At 37.6% G+C, this 19572-nt stretch overlaps 1 protein-coding gene across 9 annotated transcripts in view; it reads left to right on the top strand.

The window, feature by feature from the left end:
- Positions 1-19572, top strand: part of LOC143239564 (trifunctional nucleotide phosphoesterase protein YfkN-like) — a 57976-nt gene that overhangs the window by 32472 nt on the left and 5932 nt on the right. For 6 of the 9 annotated variants that reach the window (XM_076480751.1, XM_076480753.1, XM_076480752.1 and 3 more), the window contains 2 exons: positions 4825-4952; positions 13437-13635. In XM_076480751.1, the coding sequence (XP_076336866.1) occupies positions 4825-4952; positions 13437-13635 (327 nt within the window). Of the gene's footprint in view, positions 1-4824; positions 4953-13436; positions 13636-14482; positions 15876-19572 lie in introns of those variants that run through there. The other 3 variants (XM_076480757.1, XM_076480758.1, XM_076480759.1) reach the window with 1 other exon arrangement.

The following is a 19572-nucleotide window of genomic DNA, read 5'->3' as shown; positions in this document are numbered from 1 at the left end:
ATTTATGATCAATCAGAACTTGATGCTCTTATTGAACAGTTGCTGTCTCTCTTTTTAATCCTGGGGGACTTCAATGGACATCATCCCCTCTGGGGAAATGCTGATATTGATAGGAGGGGTCACTCCATAGAGCATATGCTCTCTGATCACAACATTTCTCTTTTCAATACTAGTTCTTATTTTCTTGCACCTAGTCAGTCCTTTACTCCTATTGATCTCTCAATTTGCTCCCCTTCACTATTTTCCCATTTTTCAAGGAGGGTTGACAATAATCCACAAGGCAGTGATCGTGTTCCTATAATTTAGAGAAAGAGTGGCAGTGGTTGATGCACCCAGCGTGCGTACCTTGGTGGAAGCTGGATCAAGCAAACTGGCCCTGTTTCACTGCTCTCACTGAACTGTATCCTGTCATCGTCTGTAAGCCTGCAGTAGACGACTGTGTGGCAGCAGTAACTGACTGTATTATACAAGCAGGTGGTCAGTGTATTCCTGAATCTTCAACATGTTTTCCACGATATCCTCGTCTGTGGTGGAATTTTGCCTGCCACATGGCAAGGAAGGCTCAAAAATGGGCCTGAGATACTTTTCGTAGGTGTCCCACACACTCGCATCGCATCACTTTCCAGCAGGCCCATGCTCGGTGGGTAAGACATCAAAGCCAGAAGTAAACTTGGATTAAGTTCACAATCAGCATATCTTCTACCACCAGTTCCAAAATCATATGGGACAAGATTTGAAAGATCAGTGGGCAATATAACTCTGTCCCCCTCTCGATATTACTCTCTGATGGCCAGGAAGTAGCTGGATACTTGGAGCATCGCAGATTCTCTAGGTGAAAGCTTTTGCCAGGTATCTAGAATTTCTGCTTTTTCCTTCACCTTCTTAGCCATCAAGACCTGGACAGAGCAATCACCTCTCTCCTTTTGAACTGATTGTTTCTATGGCTATAATTGGCCCTTCATTGGTCTGGCAGTACATCGGTTGGACCTGATGGTGTACAATATGAAATGCTGTGCCATCTACCTCCTGCTTCTCTTGCTGTTCTTCTGATTGTTTTTAACTGGATCTGGCAGGAGAATGTTTTTCCTGATGCCAGGCTATTGTCCTACCTTTCTCTAAACCTGTGAATGATTCCAAGATTCCTTCAAAGTATCATCCAATTGCTTTGACAAGCTGTCTATGCAAGACCTGAGAGAGAATGGTTAATGCTCGCAAGGTGTGGGTTCTGACAACAGTGCTCCACCATGGACCACATGATTCAACTTGAAACGTCAATATCTTGTACCAATATTTTTTGATGTTGAGAAGGCTTATGGTACACATATATGAGTTACATGGCCATTTGCCCATTTTTATTAAAAATTTTGTAATGTACAGGAGAGTTCAAGTTTGTGTGGGTTTGACACTTTCCCATTCTTTTCTTCAGGAACTTAGAGTCCCTCAGGGCTGGTTTTGAGTGTCATAGTTTTCAGTATAAAGATTAAAGCCATCACTGAACAACTCCCTCTTACTGTTGCAAACAGGCTCTGTGTTGATGACTTTCACATCTCATGTCAGTCATCAAACATGAGGTATATTGAGCAGCAGCTACAGACTGCCCTCAATTGTTTACTGAAGTGGACCACAGCAAATGGCATTAACTTCTCTCTCTCTAAAACCGTTTGCATGTGCTTTTGCTGCCAACAGAGTATTCACCCTGATACTGAACTTTGTATTGGCGAAGTTGTGCTGCCTGTGGTACCTGAAACAAAGTTCTTGGGGCTTATCTTTGACTCTAAGCTGACCTTTATACCACACATCAAGCAGCTATGAGACAAATGTACAAGAGCACTGAAATCATCCGTGTCCTCTCTTCCACCATTTGGGGAACAGATTGATGCTCTGTGATTAAGATATATTGTGCTCTTATTCGATCAACACTTGACTATGGGTCACTGATCTATGGCTCTACCAGGATCTCGGCCTCACAGATGCTGAACCCCATTCACCATTAAGGACTTTGGTTCTGCACTGGGGCTTCCCCCACTTTCCCAGTTTAAAGCTTATACACAGAATCTCATGAACCTTCTTTGCACCTCTGCTGTTTGCAACTGTCTTTCCAATGTGCTTTGAAACTTCATTACTTACCAAAGCATCCCACCTGAGGTTGTGTTTTCCTTCCTCAGTGGCCCATGCTTTTTCAGAACAGACAATCTGCCTTTGCTTCTTTTGGCCTTTGTATCCAGGTACCGTTGGATGAATTGAGTCTGTCCTCGGATAACATTTATTTGCTGAACATCTCTAGAACCATCCCTCTATTCCTATTTATACAGATGGTTAAAAATCAGGTGATTGCGTGGGCTCTGCCATGGTTTGTTGTGGTTCAGTGGTTGTGCGCAGAATCCCCTCTACAGCTTCTGTTTTCACTGTTGAACTATATGCCATTTCTCTTGCCCTCGATCACATAGAAGTTAAGCAGTACTCAAATTGCACTATTTATACTGACTCATTTAGTTCTATACTGGCCCTTGAATCTCTTCACATTAGTTCACACCCTGTCCTCACTGATGTTCAAAACTGATTGGCCTATTTCTCTTTAACATCTACTTCTATCCAGTCGTTCTGGATACCGGGCCATGTTGGTATTTGTGGGAACTAGCTTGCCCACACCACAGGTAAATCTCTCTGTTCTGGCACTATCACTGCTGTGCCTGTTCCATACATGGACTATGGTACTGTATTCAAGGCTCGGCTCTTTGCCAGTTGGCAGTTGACCTGGAGTGAGCAAGGTAAAAACAAGCTTTTTCAAATAAAACCCTATATTAGACTTTGACCATCTTTCTTCCATAAGGATCAGAAGGAGGAAATGGTTCTAACTAGACTATGCATTGGTCACAGTTGTTTAACTCATTGATGTTTTTTATCTGGGACTGATGCACCAATGTGTTGTTTGTGTAACACTTGGGTCACTATAAGCCACATTTTACTGTCTTGCCATTGTTATGACTCTCAACAACAACACCATTTTAAACATGTTCTGTTCCATAATTTATCCATAATGTTAGACAGTGTTATTGGTGATGGTGACACTTGTCCACCTTGGAAATGTTGTTCGTTTTTGGAAGACCATTAGTCTTTTTAATTTATACATTAGAACTTTTTTAATGTGATTCCCTTTTAACAATCAAAGTACATCTAGTTCGATTTGAAATAAGGAAATGGCCATAATGTCAAATAATGTTGAAATCAGTACTGGAAAGGCCAACTTCAGGTGACTAATGCTGCTGTTTGAATTACCCATAAGTCATCCTGGCAAGTTATAATTAAAGTTTTCCTGCAAGTCTTTTTAAACTTTTATTACTCTACTTTCTGATAATGGCCATAACATCAAATAACTCGGAACCAAGACTGGAAAGGCCAACTTCAGGTGACTGACAGTGGTTTTTGAACTTACCTTTTAGTCTTCCTGGTGAGTTATAATTACAATTATGCTACAGAAAGTCCTGTACAACTTGTATTACTGTAGTTTTTCTCTTACCACTGTAGACTGGATGTAAACATTGGTTTTAATGCTATTTATGTTCTTTTACCTTAATATCCTTTTATGAATTTTACTAAACTTCAATTTTTTACTGGGTGTTTGGTGCAGATAGTCAAGCTGCTTTGTGCCATAAAACACCCAACCAACCAGAACAGGACTCAGTCATGCACACAAAATGAAAGAAAATATGTTGATAAATGGACACCAAGAAGAACAATCATTAAAGAATAAAACTCAGTCTACATTCTATCATAAAAAAACTGTTGAGGAGTGTGTGATGTCACTGGATAACTATTTTATAAATCATTAAAACACCAAACATTTTATTAACAATTTAACTGTAAGATATCTTCATATTTGTTGTATATCAATTAAATTTTAGATAGTGTTTCCAGGTTTTTAATAGTTTTTATGTATTTATCAATGAAAGACCTGTCTTCTCTTGTGTTATTAGGTTGATAGTGTGTGTATTCTGAACCCACATTAGCATATAATTATGACCTATATATTTTTGTTGCTAAGCAATATGACATAAAAGCCACTGTTTCAATGCATTCTAACCAAAACATAACGGGTTTTTGATATACGAGTTGTTGTTAGATAAGGAACCACTTATTTTCTATGTGATTTTCTTTTCTTGCTTGCCTTATTAAAAACGTATTCATGCTTGCATGCATGTTGATAAGTAATACTTAATATGAGTGCAAAATTTCAGGTTTCTACATTCTTTCCTCTTGGATCTATGGGATTATATACACCCACACAAAAATATGCACATGCATGTCTGTCTATCCAAATTCTATTTGTAATATATAGGACCACTTTTCCATGTGGTTTTTTGCTAGCTTCCTTTAGAAAAAGGTCTGCATGTATGTAGATAAGTAATAATAGCCAGGTGCACACCCTCAGGATCCATTTAGTGTGGGTGCAAAATTTCTGATTTCTAAGTGCTTTATTCTTGGAGCTGTCATGTTCACATTCTTTTCTATATGTGTTTTTTGCTAGCTTGCCTCACATAAATATACATGTACAAGTAAATGGATAAATAATGATGCCACATGCATACCCTCAGGATCTACTTGATGTGTGTGCAAAATTTCATGTTTCTAGATTCTTTCCTCATGGAGCTATGGTAGTTGCATCAGTGTTTATGTTTACTGATGAAATTTACAGTTTGTAACAATTCCTAAAAAGAAATTGCATATTTTGTTATTATTTTTTAAGTTATAAATTGACAGGAAATTGAGAAAATGTAAAATTACAGGAAAATATTTATTGTAAACAAATTCTTTTTTGTTGTGCAGTTGACAGATGAGGAGAGTCCAGAGCTTTGTACAGCTATTCAAAATCATTTTGAGTCCATCAAAGTTCTCACTGGTGCCATCCGTCGCCATTCTCGTCATCGTCAAAGCTTAGTGTGCTTATCTCGTAGGTAAGGGAAGATGTTACAAAACAAAATTGAGACATTTTTAGATTATACATTTTTGTAATAACATTTATTTACGTGTGTACTAAAAAAAATTGTCAAGTTTCATTTTTACACATTTCAAATGAACATTACAAACACCATCACATCACCACTTTTTTCTCAAATAATTAGCAGCACAAGGCTTGAAAACAGATGTACATGTTAAACTTTCCATTTCCTTTAATTATTGTAAACAGTAATGTGGTTATATTCAGATGTAATGAATGAAGTTTAAAGCTTTACTCGATAAGTTCGCTAAACCGGAGATTTGTTCGCGACCGGAATCACTGAATGATACTTAACTAAAACTACATGAAGTAGAGAGACTGGGAGGGAAAAAAGTGCTAATAAAATGAACAGTTTTATTAAATAAAACAGTGTATTTACCAGTTTGTTTTAAGAGGAGTCGGCTGAACTGCAAGCTTCAAGGCTTTGTACCCCTTGTCCGTACCACCACTCACCTCATTTCAGCATGGTTTGTATGCCTTGCTTTGACCCTGGCTTTATGTTTGAAGAATTCTTGTATAAATACAAAATTTGTTATCAGTAGTCACAGTAACTTTGTGTAACACTTTCAAACATGCATATTGACATATATACATTGTTTCATATCTTTTGAACAGATTATCTCCAACTCTCACAGTGTGAGCTATCAAATTCAAGTTAATCACAAACTGAACCAAGAACTAAAAATGTTATCAGGATTAATTATTCATGCCTTTCTTACAGAATTTATTGATTTACAATACAACTCCTTGACTGCATATAGAAATGTTCAAGGTATCATGACAGTGAAAATGAAATAGAGATGGTGTTAGAGAAAGATGAGAATAGATATAAAGGGAGTGGAAAAATTCAGATCAAAAAGGAATATTGCTGATATAAGAGCCTATCCAGCCAACTCCCATAGGTGTATGGAGAATGTCTCCAAGGAAAACCTGAGATGCCATAAGTTTATATAGTAGTGAGCATGTAGATTTACCAAGTGTATTAAAACTGCAAGGTTTCTTCCAGAAAAAACTGAACATTGAGTCTCACCACTTTGTAATGACTGGTATCCTGGACCAAGCACTAAAGTTCCTCCAGATAAAAATTAGGGTACTTCATCCCAGACAATAAGATATCAATAATGTAAATCTCATAAATAAAGAAAGGAAGTAAATAATAGAGTGATTTTCCCTATTAAATCAGAGTTGTGATACAGAACCAAAGAATGAAAGGGTAAGGTAGACAGCAAGCACAACATGGAGATAAACAGGAAGAAACAACCAAGGTTCAAGACAATGAGGGTTAGAAGCACTAGAAAAGAAAAATATAAGCCACAAAAAAGGAGTCTTAAAATGGGAACTGAGAGTCAACACACAGCAGAGACAATAAGAATTTGCAATGATGCAACAATCAGGGGAAGATGAAAATAAGAATGAGAATTGAAGGGATGCAAGGTCACCTGATAACTGGCAGAAACAACTGGAGTAAGAGAACAGTAAATTTCAAAGTATGATGTTGTCTTTGTCAGGATCAGAAAGGCCAAAGGCAAGTGGTAGAAAGAGCTGGTCAAGATTGTCCCAAGACAAACCAGAAGTTAAAGAATTGGGAGGCTTTGAATCTGAGATCCAAGATTAATAAATAAATAGAACTAATAACACAACGTACAATGGTTATCTTATTTACCAACAGAGTAACACTATGGTCATCATCTACAGAAAGTCAAACTGTCTGGATCTCGGGATGATTCAGAAATGTGGATATGAGAAGTTGTACCCCTCGGTGTGGATTCCTGTACGTGGTGAGGGGACCTCCCAGGGAAGGTTCTGTTCTATCTGGTTACCTTCTCTGGGATCTAAACATCCACCCACGTGTTTGCCGTGCGTGGCGACCCATGAAGGGGAGGAGAGGATCCTGGTGGTTAAGGGGTCCAACCCTAACACACCACTTGGCCTCAAATTCCTGTAGACGGGCGGCCTTTGGGTGGCCCCCCTTGGGTCAATCGGCTGGTCCACTTGGGCTAGAGTCAACCAAGTACCAGTGTTGGAAGTTCTCAACGGGTGTTGTGGACATTGTGCTCACGAAACCCTGGCGTTGCTGCATTGTCCTTGCGTGACTTTGTAGTGCGTCCCCTTGTAGGGCTCCATGGTGGGTGGGGTCAGTGGGTACCGAAATTTTTTCTTTTGCCTATGGATCCTCTAAAAAATTTAAATAAAATTGTAAAAAAACAGTCAATGGGTAAGCGACCACATCTTGAATACTCAGAACAGCAATCTTCAACATCAGTAACCCACGTACCTCATTTTCTTATATTACATTCTCTTTCGGATAAACCTTTAGGGCAAATGTCCCCTTTTTTTATTCAAAAGGGACTAGAGGGACTTGCTGGCTCTCCAAAGTCAGTAAAGAAACTTCCGATCTGGTGAAATATTGGTGGAAACATCCACATCTCAACACAATGAACTCCTATTGCATTCAAAGGCAATTGGGGATATACCTATCGAGGTTACACCCCATGCTACCTTAAATTATTCACGAGCAGTTATTGTTGAAAGGGATTTGAAGAACGTTCCCGAGTCTGAGATTCTCGCTGGTCTCTCCACTCAAGGAGTTTCTGCAGTGAGGCGCATCACAAAGATGGAGTTACACTACCAACAAATACCCTCGTTTTAACATTTACTTCACCACGTGCACCTGCCACCATCAAGGCAGGTTATCTCATTTGCAGGGTTTGGCCATACATACCAAACCCTCTTCGATGTTTCCAATGTCAGAGATTCGGGCCACTCAAAGACATCTTGTCGTGGTTCCCTGACATGTGCTCGTTGTGGAGGCAAGGACCACGATGCCTATGACTGTGACATGAACCCACGTTGCGTAAACTGCAATGGTTCTCACCCCTCTTACTTGCATTCTTGCCCAAAATGGTTGGAGGAAAAAGAGGTGCAGCGTTTGAAAACGACACATAACATAAGTTATCCTGAGGCTCGGAAATTGCTGTCCACAACTCCATCTCGGACATATGCTGCTGCACTTCATTCCACAACTACAGTGGGAGTGCAGACAGATTTCTCTGTGCCTTCAAGAGAATTGTTCTCAAAACAAATGAAAAGCCTTTTGACCTCCGTGGTTAAAAAGGTTGATGAATCGACTTCCACACCCATCTCTGTTCCTCCCATACGTTCCAACAAACCTCAAGATCCACGTCCTTCAGTTTCAAATACAGGCATTTCTTCTGATACATCTTTTTCTCCCACCACAAGAGACAAAACAATAATTCGTTCGCATCCTCAGTCACTAGATTCCCCTTCCAATAACAAAAACCTGCCCACCCGACCCAGAGCAGGATCCATGGAGGTTGATAGACCTCCACCGACTAAAGACAGTAAAGAAATCTGTAGAGCAGATGCTCTCTGATCACAATCTTTCTCTTTTCAATACTGGTTCTTCCACTTACTTTCATGCACCCAGTTAGTCCTTTACCGCTATTGATCTCTCAGTTTGCTCCCCTTCATTATTCTCCCATTTTTCATGGAGGGTTGACAGTAATCCACTAGGCAGTGATCATTTTCCGATCCTTTTGAGAGAGACTGGCCGTGGTCGATGCCACCCTACCCGCGTGCCCCCGGTAGAAGCTGGATCAGGCAGACTGGTCCACTTTCACTGCTCTCGCAGAACTTGGTCCTGCCATCGTAAATCAGCCATCAATAGACGACTGTGTAGCAGCGGTAACTGACTGTATTACACATGCAGCTGCTCAGTGTATTCCTAAAACCTCGACACGTTTTCCACAATATCCTCGTCCGTGGTGGAATCCTGCTTGCCACTGAGCCGGGAAGGCTCAAAAGCGGGCCTGGGATACTTTTCGTAGATATCCCACACTTTCAAACCGGGTTGCTTTCCAACGGGCCCGTGCACATGCTAGGTGGATAAGACGTCAAAGCCAGAAGGAATCTTGGATTAAGTTCACAACCAGCATATCTTCTACCACCAGTTCCAAGATCTTATGGGACAGGATTCAAAAGGTTAATGGACACTACAATTCTATCCCCCTCTCGATGGTCAGGAGGTGACTGATGTTCGGAACATCGCTAACACTCTAGGTGAAAGCTTTTGCCGGGTATCTAGCACTTCTGCTTGTTCCTCCACCTTCCTGGCCATCAAGACTCGGGCAGAGCGATCACCTCTTTCCTTTCGAACTGACTGTTTCTTTGACTATAATTGTCCCTTTACCCTGGTGGAACTAAAAATGGCCCTTCATCGGTCTGCTAGTACGTCTGTTGGACCTGATGATATTCATTATGACATGCTGCACCATCTATTTCCTGCTTCTCTTGATGTCCTTCTGATTGTTTTCGACCGGATCTGGCAGGAGAATGTTTTTCCTGATGCCTGGCGCGCCAGGCTATTATTTTACCTTTCTCTAAGCCAGGGAAAGATCCCAAGATTCCTTCAAACTACCGTCCAATTGCTTTGACGAGCTGTCTCTGTAAGACATCAGAAAGGATGGTTAATGCTCGTCTTGTTTGGTTCCTTGAATCAAACAACCTCCTCTCGCCCACCCAGTGTGGGTTCCGTCGACAGCACTCCACCACAGACCACCTAATTCGTCTTGAAACATCTATCAGAGAAGCCTTTCTCAACCGCCAACATCTTTTATCAATATTCTTTGACATAGAGGAGGCTTACGACACAACATGGAGGTATGGCGTTTTGCGAGACCCCCATACATATGGGTTACGTGGCCGTCTACCCATGTTTATTAAAAATTTTTTAATGGACAGGAGATTCGAAGTTCGTGTGGGTTCGACACTTTCCCGTTCGTTTGTACAGGAACTTGGAGTCCCTCAAGGCTGTGTATTGAGTGTTAAACTCTTCACTATAAAGATAAATACCATCACTGAACAACTCCCTCTCACTGTTGCGAATGGGCTGTATGTCGACGACTTTCACATCTCATGTCAGTCGTCGAACATCAGATATATTGAGCGGCACCTACAAACCGCCCTCAATTGTGTACGGAAGTGGACTCTGGCGAACGGCTTTAATTTCTCTCTCTCTCCAAAACTGTATGCCTGCACTTTTGCCGTCGACGGGGGTATTCACCCTGATCCTGAACTTCATATCGGTGAAGTTTTGCTGCAAGTGGTCCCGGAGACCAAGTTCTTGGGGCTTATCTTTGATCGTAAACTGACCTTTATACCACACTTAAAGCAGCTTCGGGTCAAATGCACAAGAGCACTGAACATCCTCCGTGTTCTCTCTTCTACCAGTTGGGGGGCAGATCGCTGTTCAATGTTAAAGGTATATCGTGCTCTTATTAGATCGAAACTCAAGTATGGATCAATGGTCTATGGCTCTGCCAGACCCTCAGCCTTAAAGATGCTGGACCCCGTTCATCACCAAGGACTTCGACTCTGCACTGGGGCTTTCCGTACCTCTCCAGTTCAAAGTATATGCATTGAATCTCATGAACCTTCTCTACACCTTCACCGTTTGCAACTATCTTTACAATATATTTCGAAACTTCATTCCTTACCAAAGCATCCCACCTGGAAATGTGTTTTCCTTCCTCGGTGGGCAGTACTTTTTCAGAACAGACGATCTGTCATTGCTCCGTTTGGCCTTCGCATCCGGGAGCAATTGGATGAATTGGGTCTGTCCTTGGATAACATTGCAGATTCCACAGGTCAGCCCATCCCACCATAGCTTATTACAGCCCCCAAATGTGACCTTTCTTTCAGTCACCTAAAAAAGGCAGATACTCCAGATTGGAAGTACCGTCTTGTATTCAATGAATATCTTTCAAACAATCATTCAGTTCCCATTTATACAGATGGTTCCAAATCAAGTAATTCAGTGGGCTCTGCTATGGTTTGCTATGGGTCAGTAGTTGCACGCAGAATCCCTTCTACAGCTTCTGCGTTCACTGCTGAACTGTATGCCATATCTCTTGCCCTGGATCATATTGCAGCTGAGCAGTACTCCAACTGCACTATTTATACTGATTCGCTTAGTTCTATACTTGCCTTGGAATCGCTACGCTAGCTCACATCCTATTCTCGCTGATATTCAAACCGACTGGCCCATTTCTCATTAGCAGCTACTTCAATCCAGTTTTTCTGGATACCAGGCCATGTTGGTATTCGCGGGAACGAGCTTGCAGACATGGCAGCTAAATATGTTTGCTTCAGCACCATCACTCCTATGCCTATTCCGTACATGGACTATGGTGTTGTCTTCAAGGCTCGTCTCCGTGCCAACTGGCAGTCCACTTGGAATGAGCAACGTGACAACAAACTTTTTCAAATCAAACCAAAAATTGGACTTTGGCCATCTAGCTTCCGTAAAGTTCGGAAGGAGGAAGTTGTTCTAACTAGGCTACGCATTGGTCACAGTTTTTAACTCATCGTTTTCCTTTATCTGGAACTGATGCACCAATGTGTAGTTTGTGTAACACTCAAATCACTATCAGCCACGTTTTACTTTCTTGCCATCGTTACAATTCTCAACGACGGCAATATTTTAAACATATTTTTTCCCAGGGTCAGTCTGTAACATTGGACAGAGTTATTGGTGATGGTGACTCTGTCCACCTTGATAATGTTTTTAATTTTTTAATGGCCATTAATCTTTTTAATCTCATTTAAGTGTTGCATATTTATTCATTACACCTTTTAATTGTGGTTCCTTTTTTACAGTTTTAATCTCTCTCCTTCAATTTGACATTGGACAATGGCCAGAACATTAAATAACTTCGACACCAGGACTGGAAAGGCCAACTTCAGGTGACTAACGCTACTGTTTGAACTATCCGCTTGAACTACTCGTTAGTCGTCCTGGCGAAGTTGTTATTATACTTTTGCTGCATATCATTTCACACTTTTACTACTTAACTTTTAGTACTGGCCATATTGACTCATAACCCGAACCAGGACTGGAAAGACCAACTTCAGGTGACTGACGGTGGTTTTTATACTTACCTGTTAGTCTTCCTGGCGGGTTACGATCATTACCATTCTGCTACAGGTAGTTCTTTACAACTTTGTTGACTGGATGTCAACATTGGTTTTTACGCCATTTTCTGTTTTAATTGCCGTTTTGCTTTTATCTTCAATTACTTTTACAAATTTTACTCCATTTACTTGACTTTTATCTTTTTACTGGACATTTGGCTACTCATTGTTACAATTTTGCTATGTATCTTTTAAAACTTCTATTCTTTTACATTTTGATACTGGTTGCTATGACACATAACCCGAACCAGGACTGGAAAGACCAACTTCAGGTGACTGACGGTGGTTCTTGAACTTACCTGTTAGTCTTCCTGGCGGGTTATGATCATTACCTTTTTGCTAGAGTAAATACCTTACAACTTCTTATACTCTGCCTTCTATCTTAACATTGTAGACTAGGTGTCAACATTGGTTTTATACTTTTTTGTTTTACCTTCATTTCCATTTATGTCTATTACTACATTTATTTATTTATTATTTTATTTTTTTTTACATGTTTACCGAATGTCTGGCGCAGATAGCCTCGCTGCTTTGTGCCATAAAACACTAAATCAATCAATCAAAATGAGAAGTTGTACTCAATAATTAATTTTCATGAATCTTGCTACTTCTATGATTGTTGTTTTTTGTACGTGTGATATGCACATGCTACATGTGCCTTGGTAATTGATATTAGGAACTTCTGGTGAATACAAGATTAATGGTGATGGGAAATATTCCTGTCAATAAACCACATCCACATATTTGATAGTTTCATTAAAAAAAGAATTCAACTAGTTCAAGAAAGAGTAATAATTTGCATCAGAAATTCAAACTAAAATTTATTTCTCCAAATCAAGTTATTATATGTAGGGATAGAATTAATTCTTAGCAGCAGCATGAGCAGCTCATATGTGAATATATTATATACTTGTTTGATAGACATGAAAAGATGGCCCAGCATGGCCAGGTGGTTAAGGTATTTGACTTGTTATCCGAGGGTCACGGGTTCAAATTCCCTGTCACACCAAACATGCTCACCCCTTTTAGCCATGGGGCATTATAATGTGACAGTCAATCCCACTGTTCGTTGGTAAAAGAGTAGCTCAAAAGTTGGTGGTGGGTGGTAGTGACTTCCCTCCAGTCTTACACTGCTAAATTAGGGATGGCGATAACAGATAGCCATGTAGTAGCTTTGCACAAAATTAAACAACAAATATACATGATTCAATCAGAAAAATAAATCATAGGTATCTGATTATTGGAGATTCTTTTTGTTTTTAGATCCAAGTGTTGGTCACCATGAAATTTTATTAAAATATTAATCTAACATTTTTTGATATTCTAAACACTTAAAAAGATGCAGGTCGAAACTGGTTTATATGCTAACTTGAAATGAAAGGGCAGTGACACGTAATAACACTGCTAAAGAGTAGTCACATTTTGATGTCTTGTGTTTTTTGTACAGACACAGTATAGTAAAACTGTACGAAGACAGTAATCTTCAAATCCACCGTGCTCCCTTACGACGTGGTGCTAGTTTAGATGCAGCTGGTAAGCGCAACCTGTTTGTTGCTATGAGACAACCATCACTGGATGACATAGAGCACGAACAGTGTAAGCTTGAGCCAAAAGAAGATGGTCGAATTTCTGTCTTGACCGATGAGGTGAGTTGTGCTCCACAGTGTGTGCGGGTGTTTTAGAATAACTTTTTTTAATTTATCACGTTTTATGTATGTAAATAGTTTACATACAGTCACCAATGTCTTACAATCTCATTTCATAACCTAATGTGGCAAAATATACATGATTTCAACTAGCATTTTGTCAATAGATTTCTCATATTTGAAGAAACACAGTTAACCCTTTATGGACTTCTTTACTTAGTTAGACATAACAACTGCTTTAATTAGAGATTTCTATAGAACGTTTTCCTCCCATTCTTGCATATTTTCAAGTTTATTAGTACCCAACTTTCTAACCAGGTGTCACTTTTTATATGAAAAAAAAGATATAGTTAATAGATATAATACACCTAGGCAAACTGTTTTCATAAGTTGAAGGAAGTTTCTTAGGAGTAAATACTGTTTAACTTGTTTCTACGTGTAGTTAAAAGTTAGGAAGTTCAACATTTTTTACACAAACAGACATACATGTAATCTATGAATATAGCTAATTGGAGCACATTATAGTGACAATAGAACACTTAAAATTTATGGGACTTGTAGATTCAGTATTGTTATTACATTTCTTGTAAGAATGTATAATCAAACACACACACCCAAAATAATAAAATGGTTTATTGTCCAAACTATTATTTTGATTGCTTATTCAAGAACCAGTTGATGGAAAAAAGTTTTAGTTTTTTTCCTTTGTTTAAGAGCAAGCATTGTTGTATTTTGTCATGTTTGTGTTTTGCAGTTGTTTTTTGTAACCTGTGTTGTGTTCACTGATTTTATTTTTTTGGATGTGTTAATTTTTCTTGGTTATGTGACCCGATTCCTGCACTTCCAGAAACCCAAGCACTAAATTCACCACCTTTTATGTCTGTGATTGATATTGAGCCACCTTGTAGTCTACAGCATAATAGGATTTTTATTTTGTTGGGCTGAAGAAATCGAGTTTTGTCATCTAACAAGAATCAGCTGATTCCTACCTATAACCTTAAAGCTTTATGTTTTTAGTCAACCTTTGTGTGAACTATGTTTGTTGTAAGAGAGTTACTATTTACATGTGTGTTCTTTACCCATATTCTTTATATTTATTTTTATTCTTAACGTTTCTATTCTTGAAACAAAGTTGTTTTCACATGTACTTGTTTTGTTAACTGCTTTTCAATCCTCATGTAATTTTATTATTCATTCTGCTACAATGTAGTGCTTACTGATTGGTTGATTTCCAGCAGAGAATGAGGTGTTTTTTTGTTTGTTTATATTTACATAATTTATTATATATTATATCTTAAAGATCATTTGATATATACAAACATTCCTAAATTAATTTACTTTAAGAAATAATAAAAAAAGGTATTTATTTTTTAGATAGAATATTGGGACTTAGATAACATGTACATGGTTTGGTAATAGTTAAGGATAAAAGGTGATTAATCAAATTTTCAGAGTTAGACTTTTTTCTCTCGTAAAGAAGGGACAGTAGGGTTGAGAGAAAGTTATACCATGTAGATTCATGCTAACCCAAATACAATTTGTATAATTCTACAGTTTACTTATTAATATTATGATTTAGGTAAGTTTTAGAAATAGGGTTCTCACAGCAATTTTAAGATTAAAATTAGTATTGCAACTGTGAGGTCACAGTATTATGTTATCCAACATATCAAAACCCTAGTATCAAACACTCATTGTTAGGGTAAAATGTGCTTTTTATGCTATATTACCTTTCAAAGATGTTAGAAAAACATGTAGGTTCCAAAAGTCTTGATAGAAACGAATTTAAAGCCTAATAACCTGAGAGCTTTCGAAAAGTCCTTATGTATTTTTGTGGTTTATTCTGCTACAGTTTAACACTTGCTGGTTTATTGTTTTCCAGCAGAGAATGAGTGCCCGGTGGTGTTTGTTTTGATACATTATTATGTGTTATATCTTTTAAAATTCATTTGACATTTACATTTAAACATTCCTAAATTAACTTCTAATAAAAAAGGTGTTTGTGTTTTTATCCTAATTCAAAGGAGAAAGGCCCACCTATCGAAAGTACTCAGGTTATAGGATTTTTACTCATTATATTTCCAAGATTTACATAAAGAAATGTGTTGTTTCTGATGTCTTGAACTCTGGTTTACATGCAGTTTATTGAAGATTTTTGCCAAATATTTCTATCTTTATAACAAAAAGTTGTTTAGTGATAATTTCCAGATACTCGTATTAATAAACAGTTGTAGAACAGCTTTAAAGCAGTTAATATTTATTTAAAATGCAACACTATCATATGAGAAAAACAAATTCACCTTATAATGTTCACATCATTCTAATACAACAAAGAAATAAAAACTTGTATATGCACACATTTCTTAAATGTTTCATAGGATAAATTTATTTGACATTTTGTAACAAACATGTTTCCTACTACCTACGTAGTTAACTCTATAATGAAAGCTTGTCAACCTTAAAGGTCATATATACAAACTAATTGAGCTTCCATTTTTCATGACTATTTGTCTCAAGTGGGGTTGTTTTCTGAGATTGTAGAAACGTTCTGTGACTAATAATCAAATAACAGCAGGCATATTAATACACTTCTAATTTTAGTTAAAATGAAAATACTTTGTGTTTATCGACAAGGAACCTGCCCTATTTGTACATTACTATTGCTACATCACAGGTTTCAGGAATAACTAACAGGCCTGAATCCATGTATATTCCTCGGAGTATACTGTGGAAAGGTTGCCTGATTACAGAAAAGAAACTGCAATAGAGTATAGGTTCAAATCATTGTGACAAGAAAAATTGTATATGACAACAGAAATGGGTCTGAAACCTTCTTATCTAATTCTGAAGCAATTGTTACATAGATGTACTCACAAACAGAGATTCTGATGACTTGCTGTAATTTTTGTTCATTAAGTATCTTACATAACCAATGATACAGTTTTACAAGAACACACATACCGTTATGTAAGTCATTAGATGATCTTTATAAAAAGTTTCTATACTGTGGTAATGGCCAAGTCCCCAACTTAAATGTATTGCATATATGAATCTTAAGACACACAACTTACATAAATATTAGATAAACAATATATTAGAACATGTTGTTATAATACTGGTGGTCTTTACTGTTATCAACTGAACTTTATCAACTTTAAGGTTGGTCATTAGCAAAAGTCATCTTCTTGTTTCCTGGGTGGGTGGGGTGATTTGGCATTTTATGGTGCAAAACTAGTTCTTGCTTCATATTATACACCCCAATATCCATAATGGCTTATTTGTACTTATGAGAACATAATAAACTGAATGTCTGTCAAGTTTGTATACTACATCATAAAGGTCTAAACTCTTAGGTACAGTCACAACTTAGCCAATGTTTAGTTTGTGTTACTCAAACAAATTGTTTAGAGTACCATACCATGTCTTAAAAGTAATTTGGAACTAACACCCATAATTAAGTTGTTAAACACAGAACTACATGATTTATAATGTCCTTCTTACACAGCTAGGTTCTGGTATCCAAATGATAACAGACCCACAGAACAATTGGAAAATAGTTTATACCCACACTATATGTAATGATGCCACTACCATACAACTTAGGGCTCAGCAGAGATGTAGTCAAGGCCATGTGTGCAGAACCAAGACCAACTTATTCTTTTATGGGATGAATCTTATAACGTGTTTGAATCAAGGGCTACATAAAATATATTGGCCTTGAGTATGCACATCTGGTCTTGACTATATCTCATAAGATATGACACTGGCTTGGTGTAAAGTATACATCATTTCAACTGCTTTATCTGTGTTCAGAAAACCCTAAATATAGGAAATTCAATATCCTTCTTTCTAATTATGGACTAATAATAAAACATTTAGTACAACTAGAAAATAATCAAGTCCCTCCCCCTCTTAAGTGTGAAGAGACTATATATCTCATTACTAAATTAATTTTATAATTTTGTACATTAAGTACATACTTGAAGTGATTTAGTTTCCAAGTGCAATCCCAAAAAGTTCATTGTTCAATAGGCTGAAATAAACATTCAGGGAAATTGTTACAAAATTCGACATAACATGAGATCTCAAAAACACTGTTTGCATTGCCACAAGTTTATTAAATAAGCTTGTTTTATCTAAAATATCATAAGGTAAGGTACAAGCCATTTAAATTTACTCCCTGGAACAAGCATCAGTCAGTTTTCAATATAGATATGAAAAGACAACTACTGTTAATGACTAATAACAAGTGACAGTTTTTAGGCAAAACAAATGTCAGTTGGCTGTGATCTGATGTCCACATTTCAATGTTGCATACAAGTGAAGGAAACTTTGTTTTGAATTAGCACTATGTAGAGAACCAGACTGATAATGAAACACTGTAGGACTCCAGCTAAAACACTTGGATGTGTCTATCTAACAGCCAGTTAAACAAGTTTTAACAGTGAATAAAGGTGCAGTTAGCAGGAGATGAATTCACTTTTACACCACAGTTAACAAACTTGAAACATGACAACTATTTAACAAAGCAGGAGGTGGAACTCAACTTCACAGCTGAAGGAAATGTCAGCATGCATATGGTCAGAGAGGTTTCCCAAAATTTGCCTTCATGTCAAATGACCAGTGATGTACATTGCTTGAATTCATCACAACAAAACAGCCCACATTTTATAGTGTCAAAATATGTAGATCAGTCACAAAGACAAATATCTTGTTCACACTGAACACTAATACAAATTTTGAAGCAAGTATACAGTTGGATAATAAGATTGGATCTGGACATGGTTAGAAACGAGGGTACTGGTTGGGCAAGGGTCAGTAATGGGGACCACATAGCTTTACAAATGCTGTATAGAGAAATGAATTATAATACCATAGTAGCTAAAGTATTTACTAAATTCAAGCTTGTCACAGACGTATGACTTCCATTGGTGTCCCAGATTATAATACACTCAAAATATTTATTTTCCTTTCTTTCTTGTTTTTTAAGCACAAAATCTTTGCTTTAGTATTTTCATGTAAAGCTCTCCATGCAAACAGTTTATTATTTTGAACCGATAAATTTGAGGGAAGAAATCTAATAGCTCTTTATTTATCTATTCCTGACTAAATAGTGGAATCTGATCAAATGTATAGTACTGACATGGCCACAAAGTACAGGACACAATTCGTTTGTTGTAGCTTTTAAAATTTACATCTGAAGTAATAGCTGCTGTAAATATCTCTGAACAAAACTACTAGTAAAGCACTTTTTATCAACTCAAGCTACCCATGACTTCACCCAGAGTTGTGAGAAGCTCTACAATGAACACAAATGTTTTTGTGACAGATCTATTTTTACATTCTCTGGGTGTTTCAATTACATTCAAGACCTACTACATGAGTAGTGTACCAACCAAGCCATCTTTATACATTTATAAATAAATTACAACACACACCGATACGTGTTTTCACTGAATACATTACGTTAATGTTATTGGCTTGCTCCACTTACAGCTTCAAGTATTTGTGCACTCTGGTGTTTCCAGCTTACGAGTACATTTGTTTGTAACTAGAAAACGTTTCCCATGTTGCTTAAAAGTAACTTATTTCAGAAACATTCAACTTGGTAGTTACACATTCTGAAGTGTAAATACTTGAAAAAAGTTAAAACCTTTAGACCATTATATTATTGTATATGTCAAGGTGTGGTTAGGACTACTTTTCAAATGCTCTGACCAAAACAGACTTGGCTGGGGGATAGAGTGGTGATGTCTTTGTATCCATTTATGGATATCTTACTTTATTCACAATAACTAGAGCATACCCTAATAATGCCTCACAGGTATTTTATTCCTTTGGGGCTGAAGAAGAACCATATTTATGTTGAAATAAAAGGTCAAGGTTCTATTTCAAAATTAAATGTTTTTCTGAAAAAAAAAAAAAACATAGCTACAT

Source organism: Tachypleus tridentatus, chromosome 13 (genome assembly GCF_004210375.1).
Source record: "Tachypleus tridentatus isolate NWPU-2018 chromosome 13, ASM421037v1, whole genome shotgun sequence".
Lineage (NCBI taxonomy): Eukaryota > Metazoa > Arthropoda > Merostomata > Xiphosura > Limulidae > Tachypleus > Tachypleus tridentatus.
This window is presented reverse-complemented; position numbering and strand designations above follow the sequence as displayed.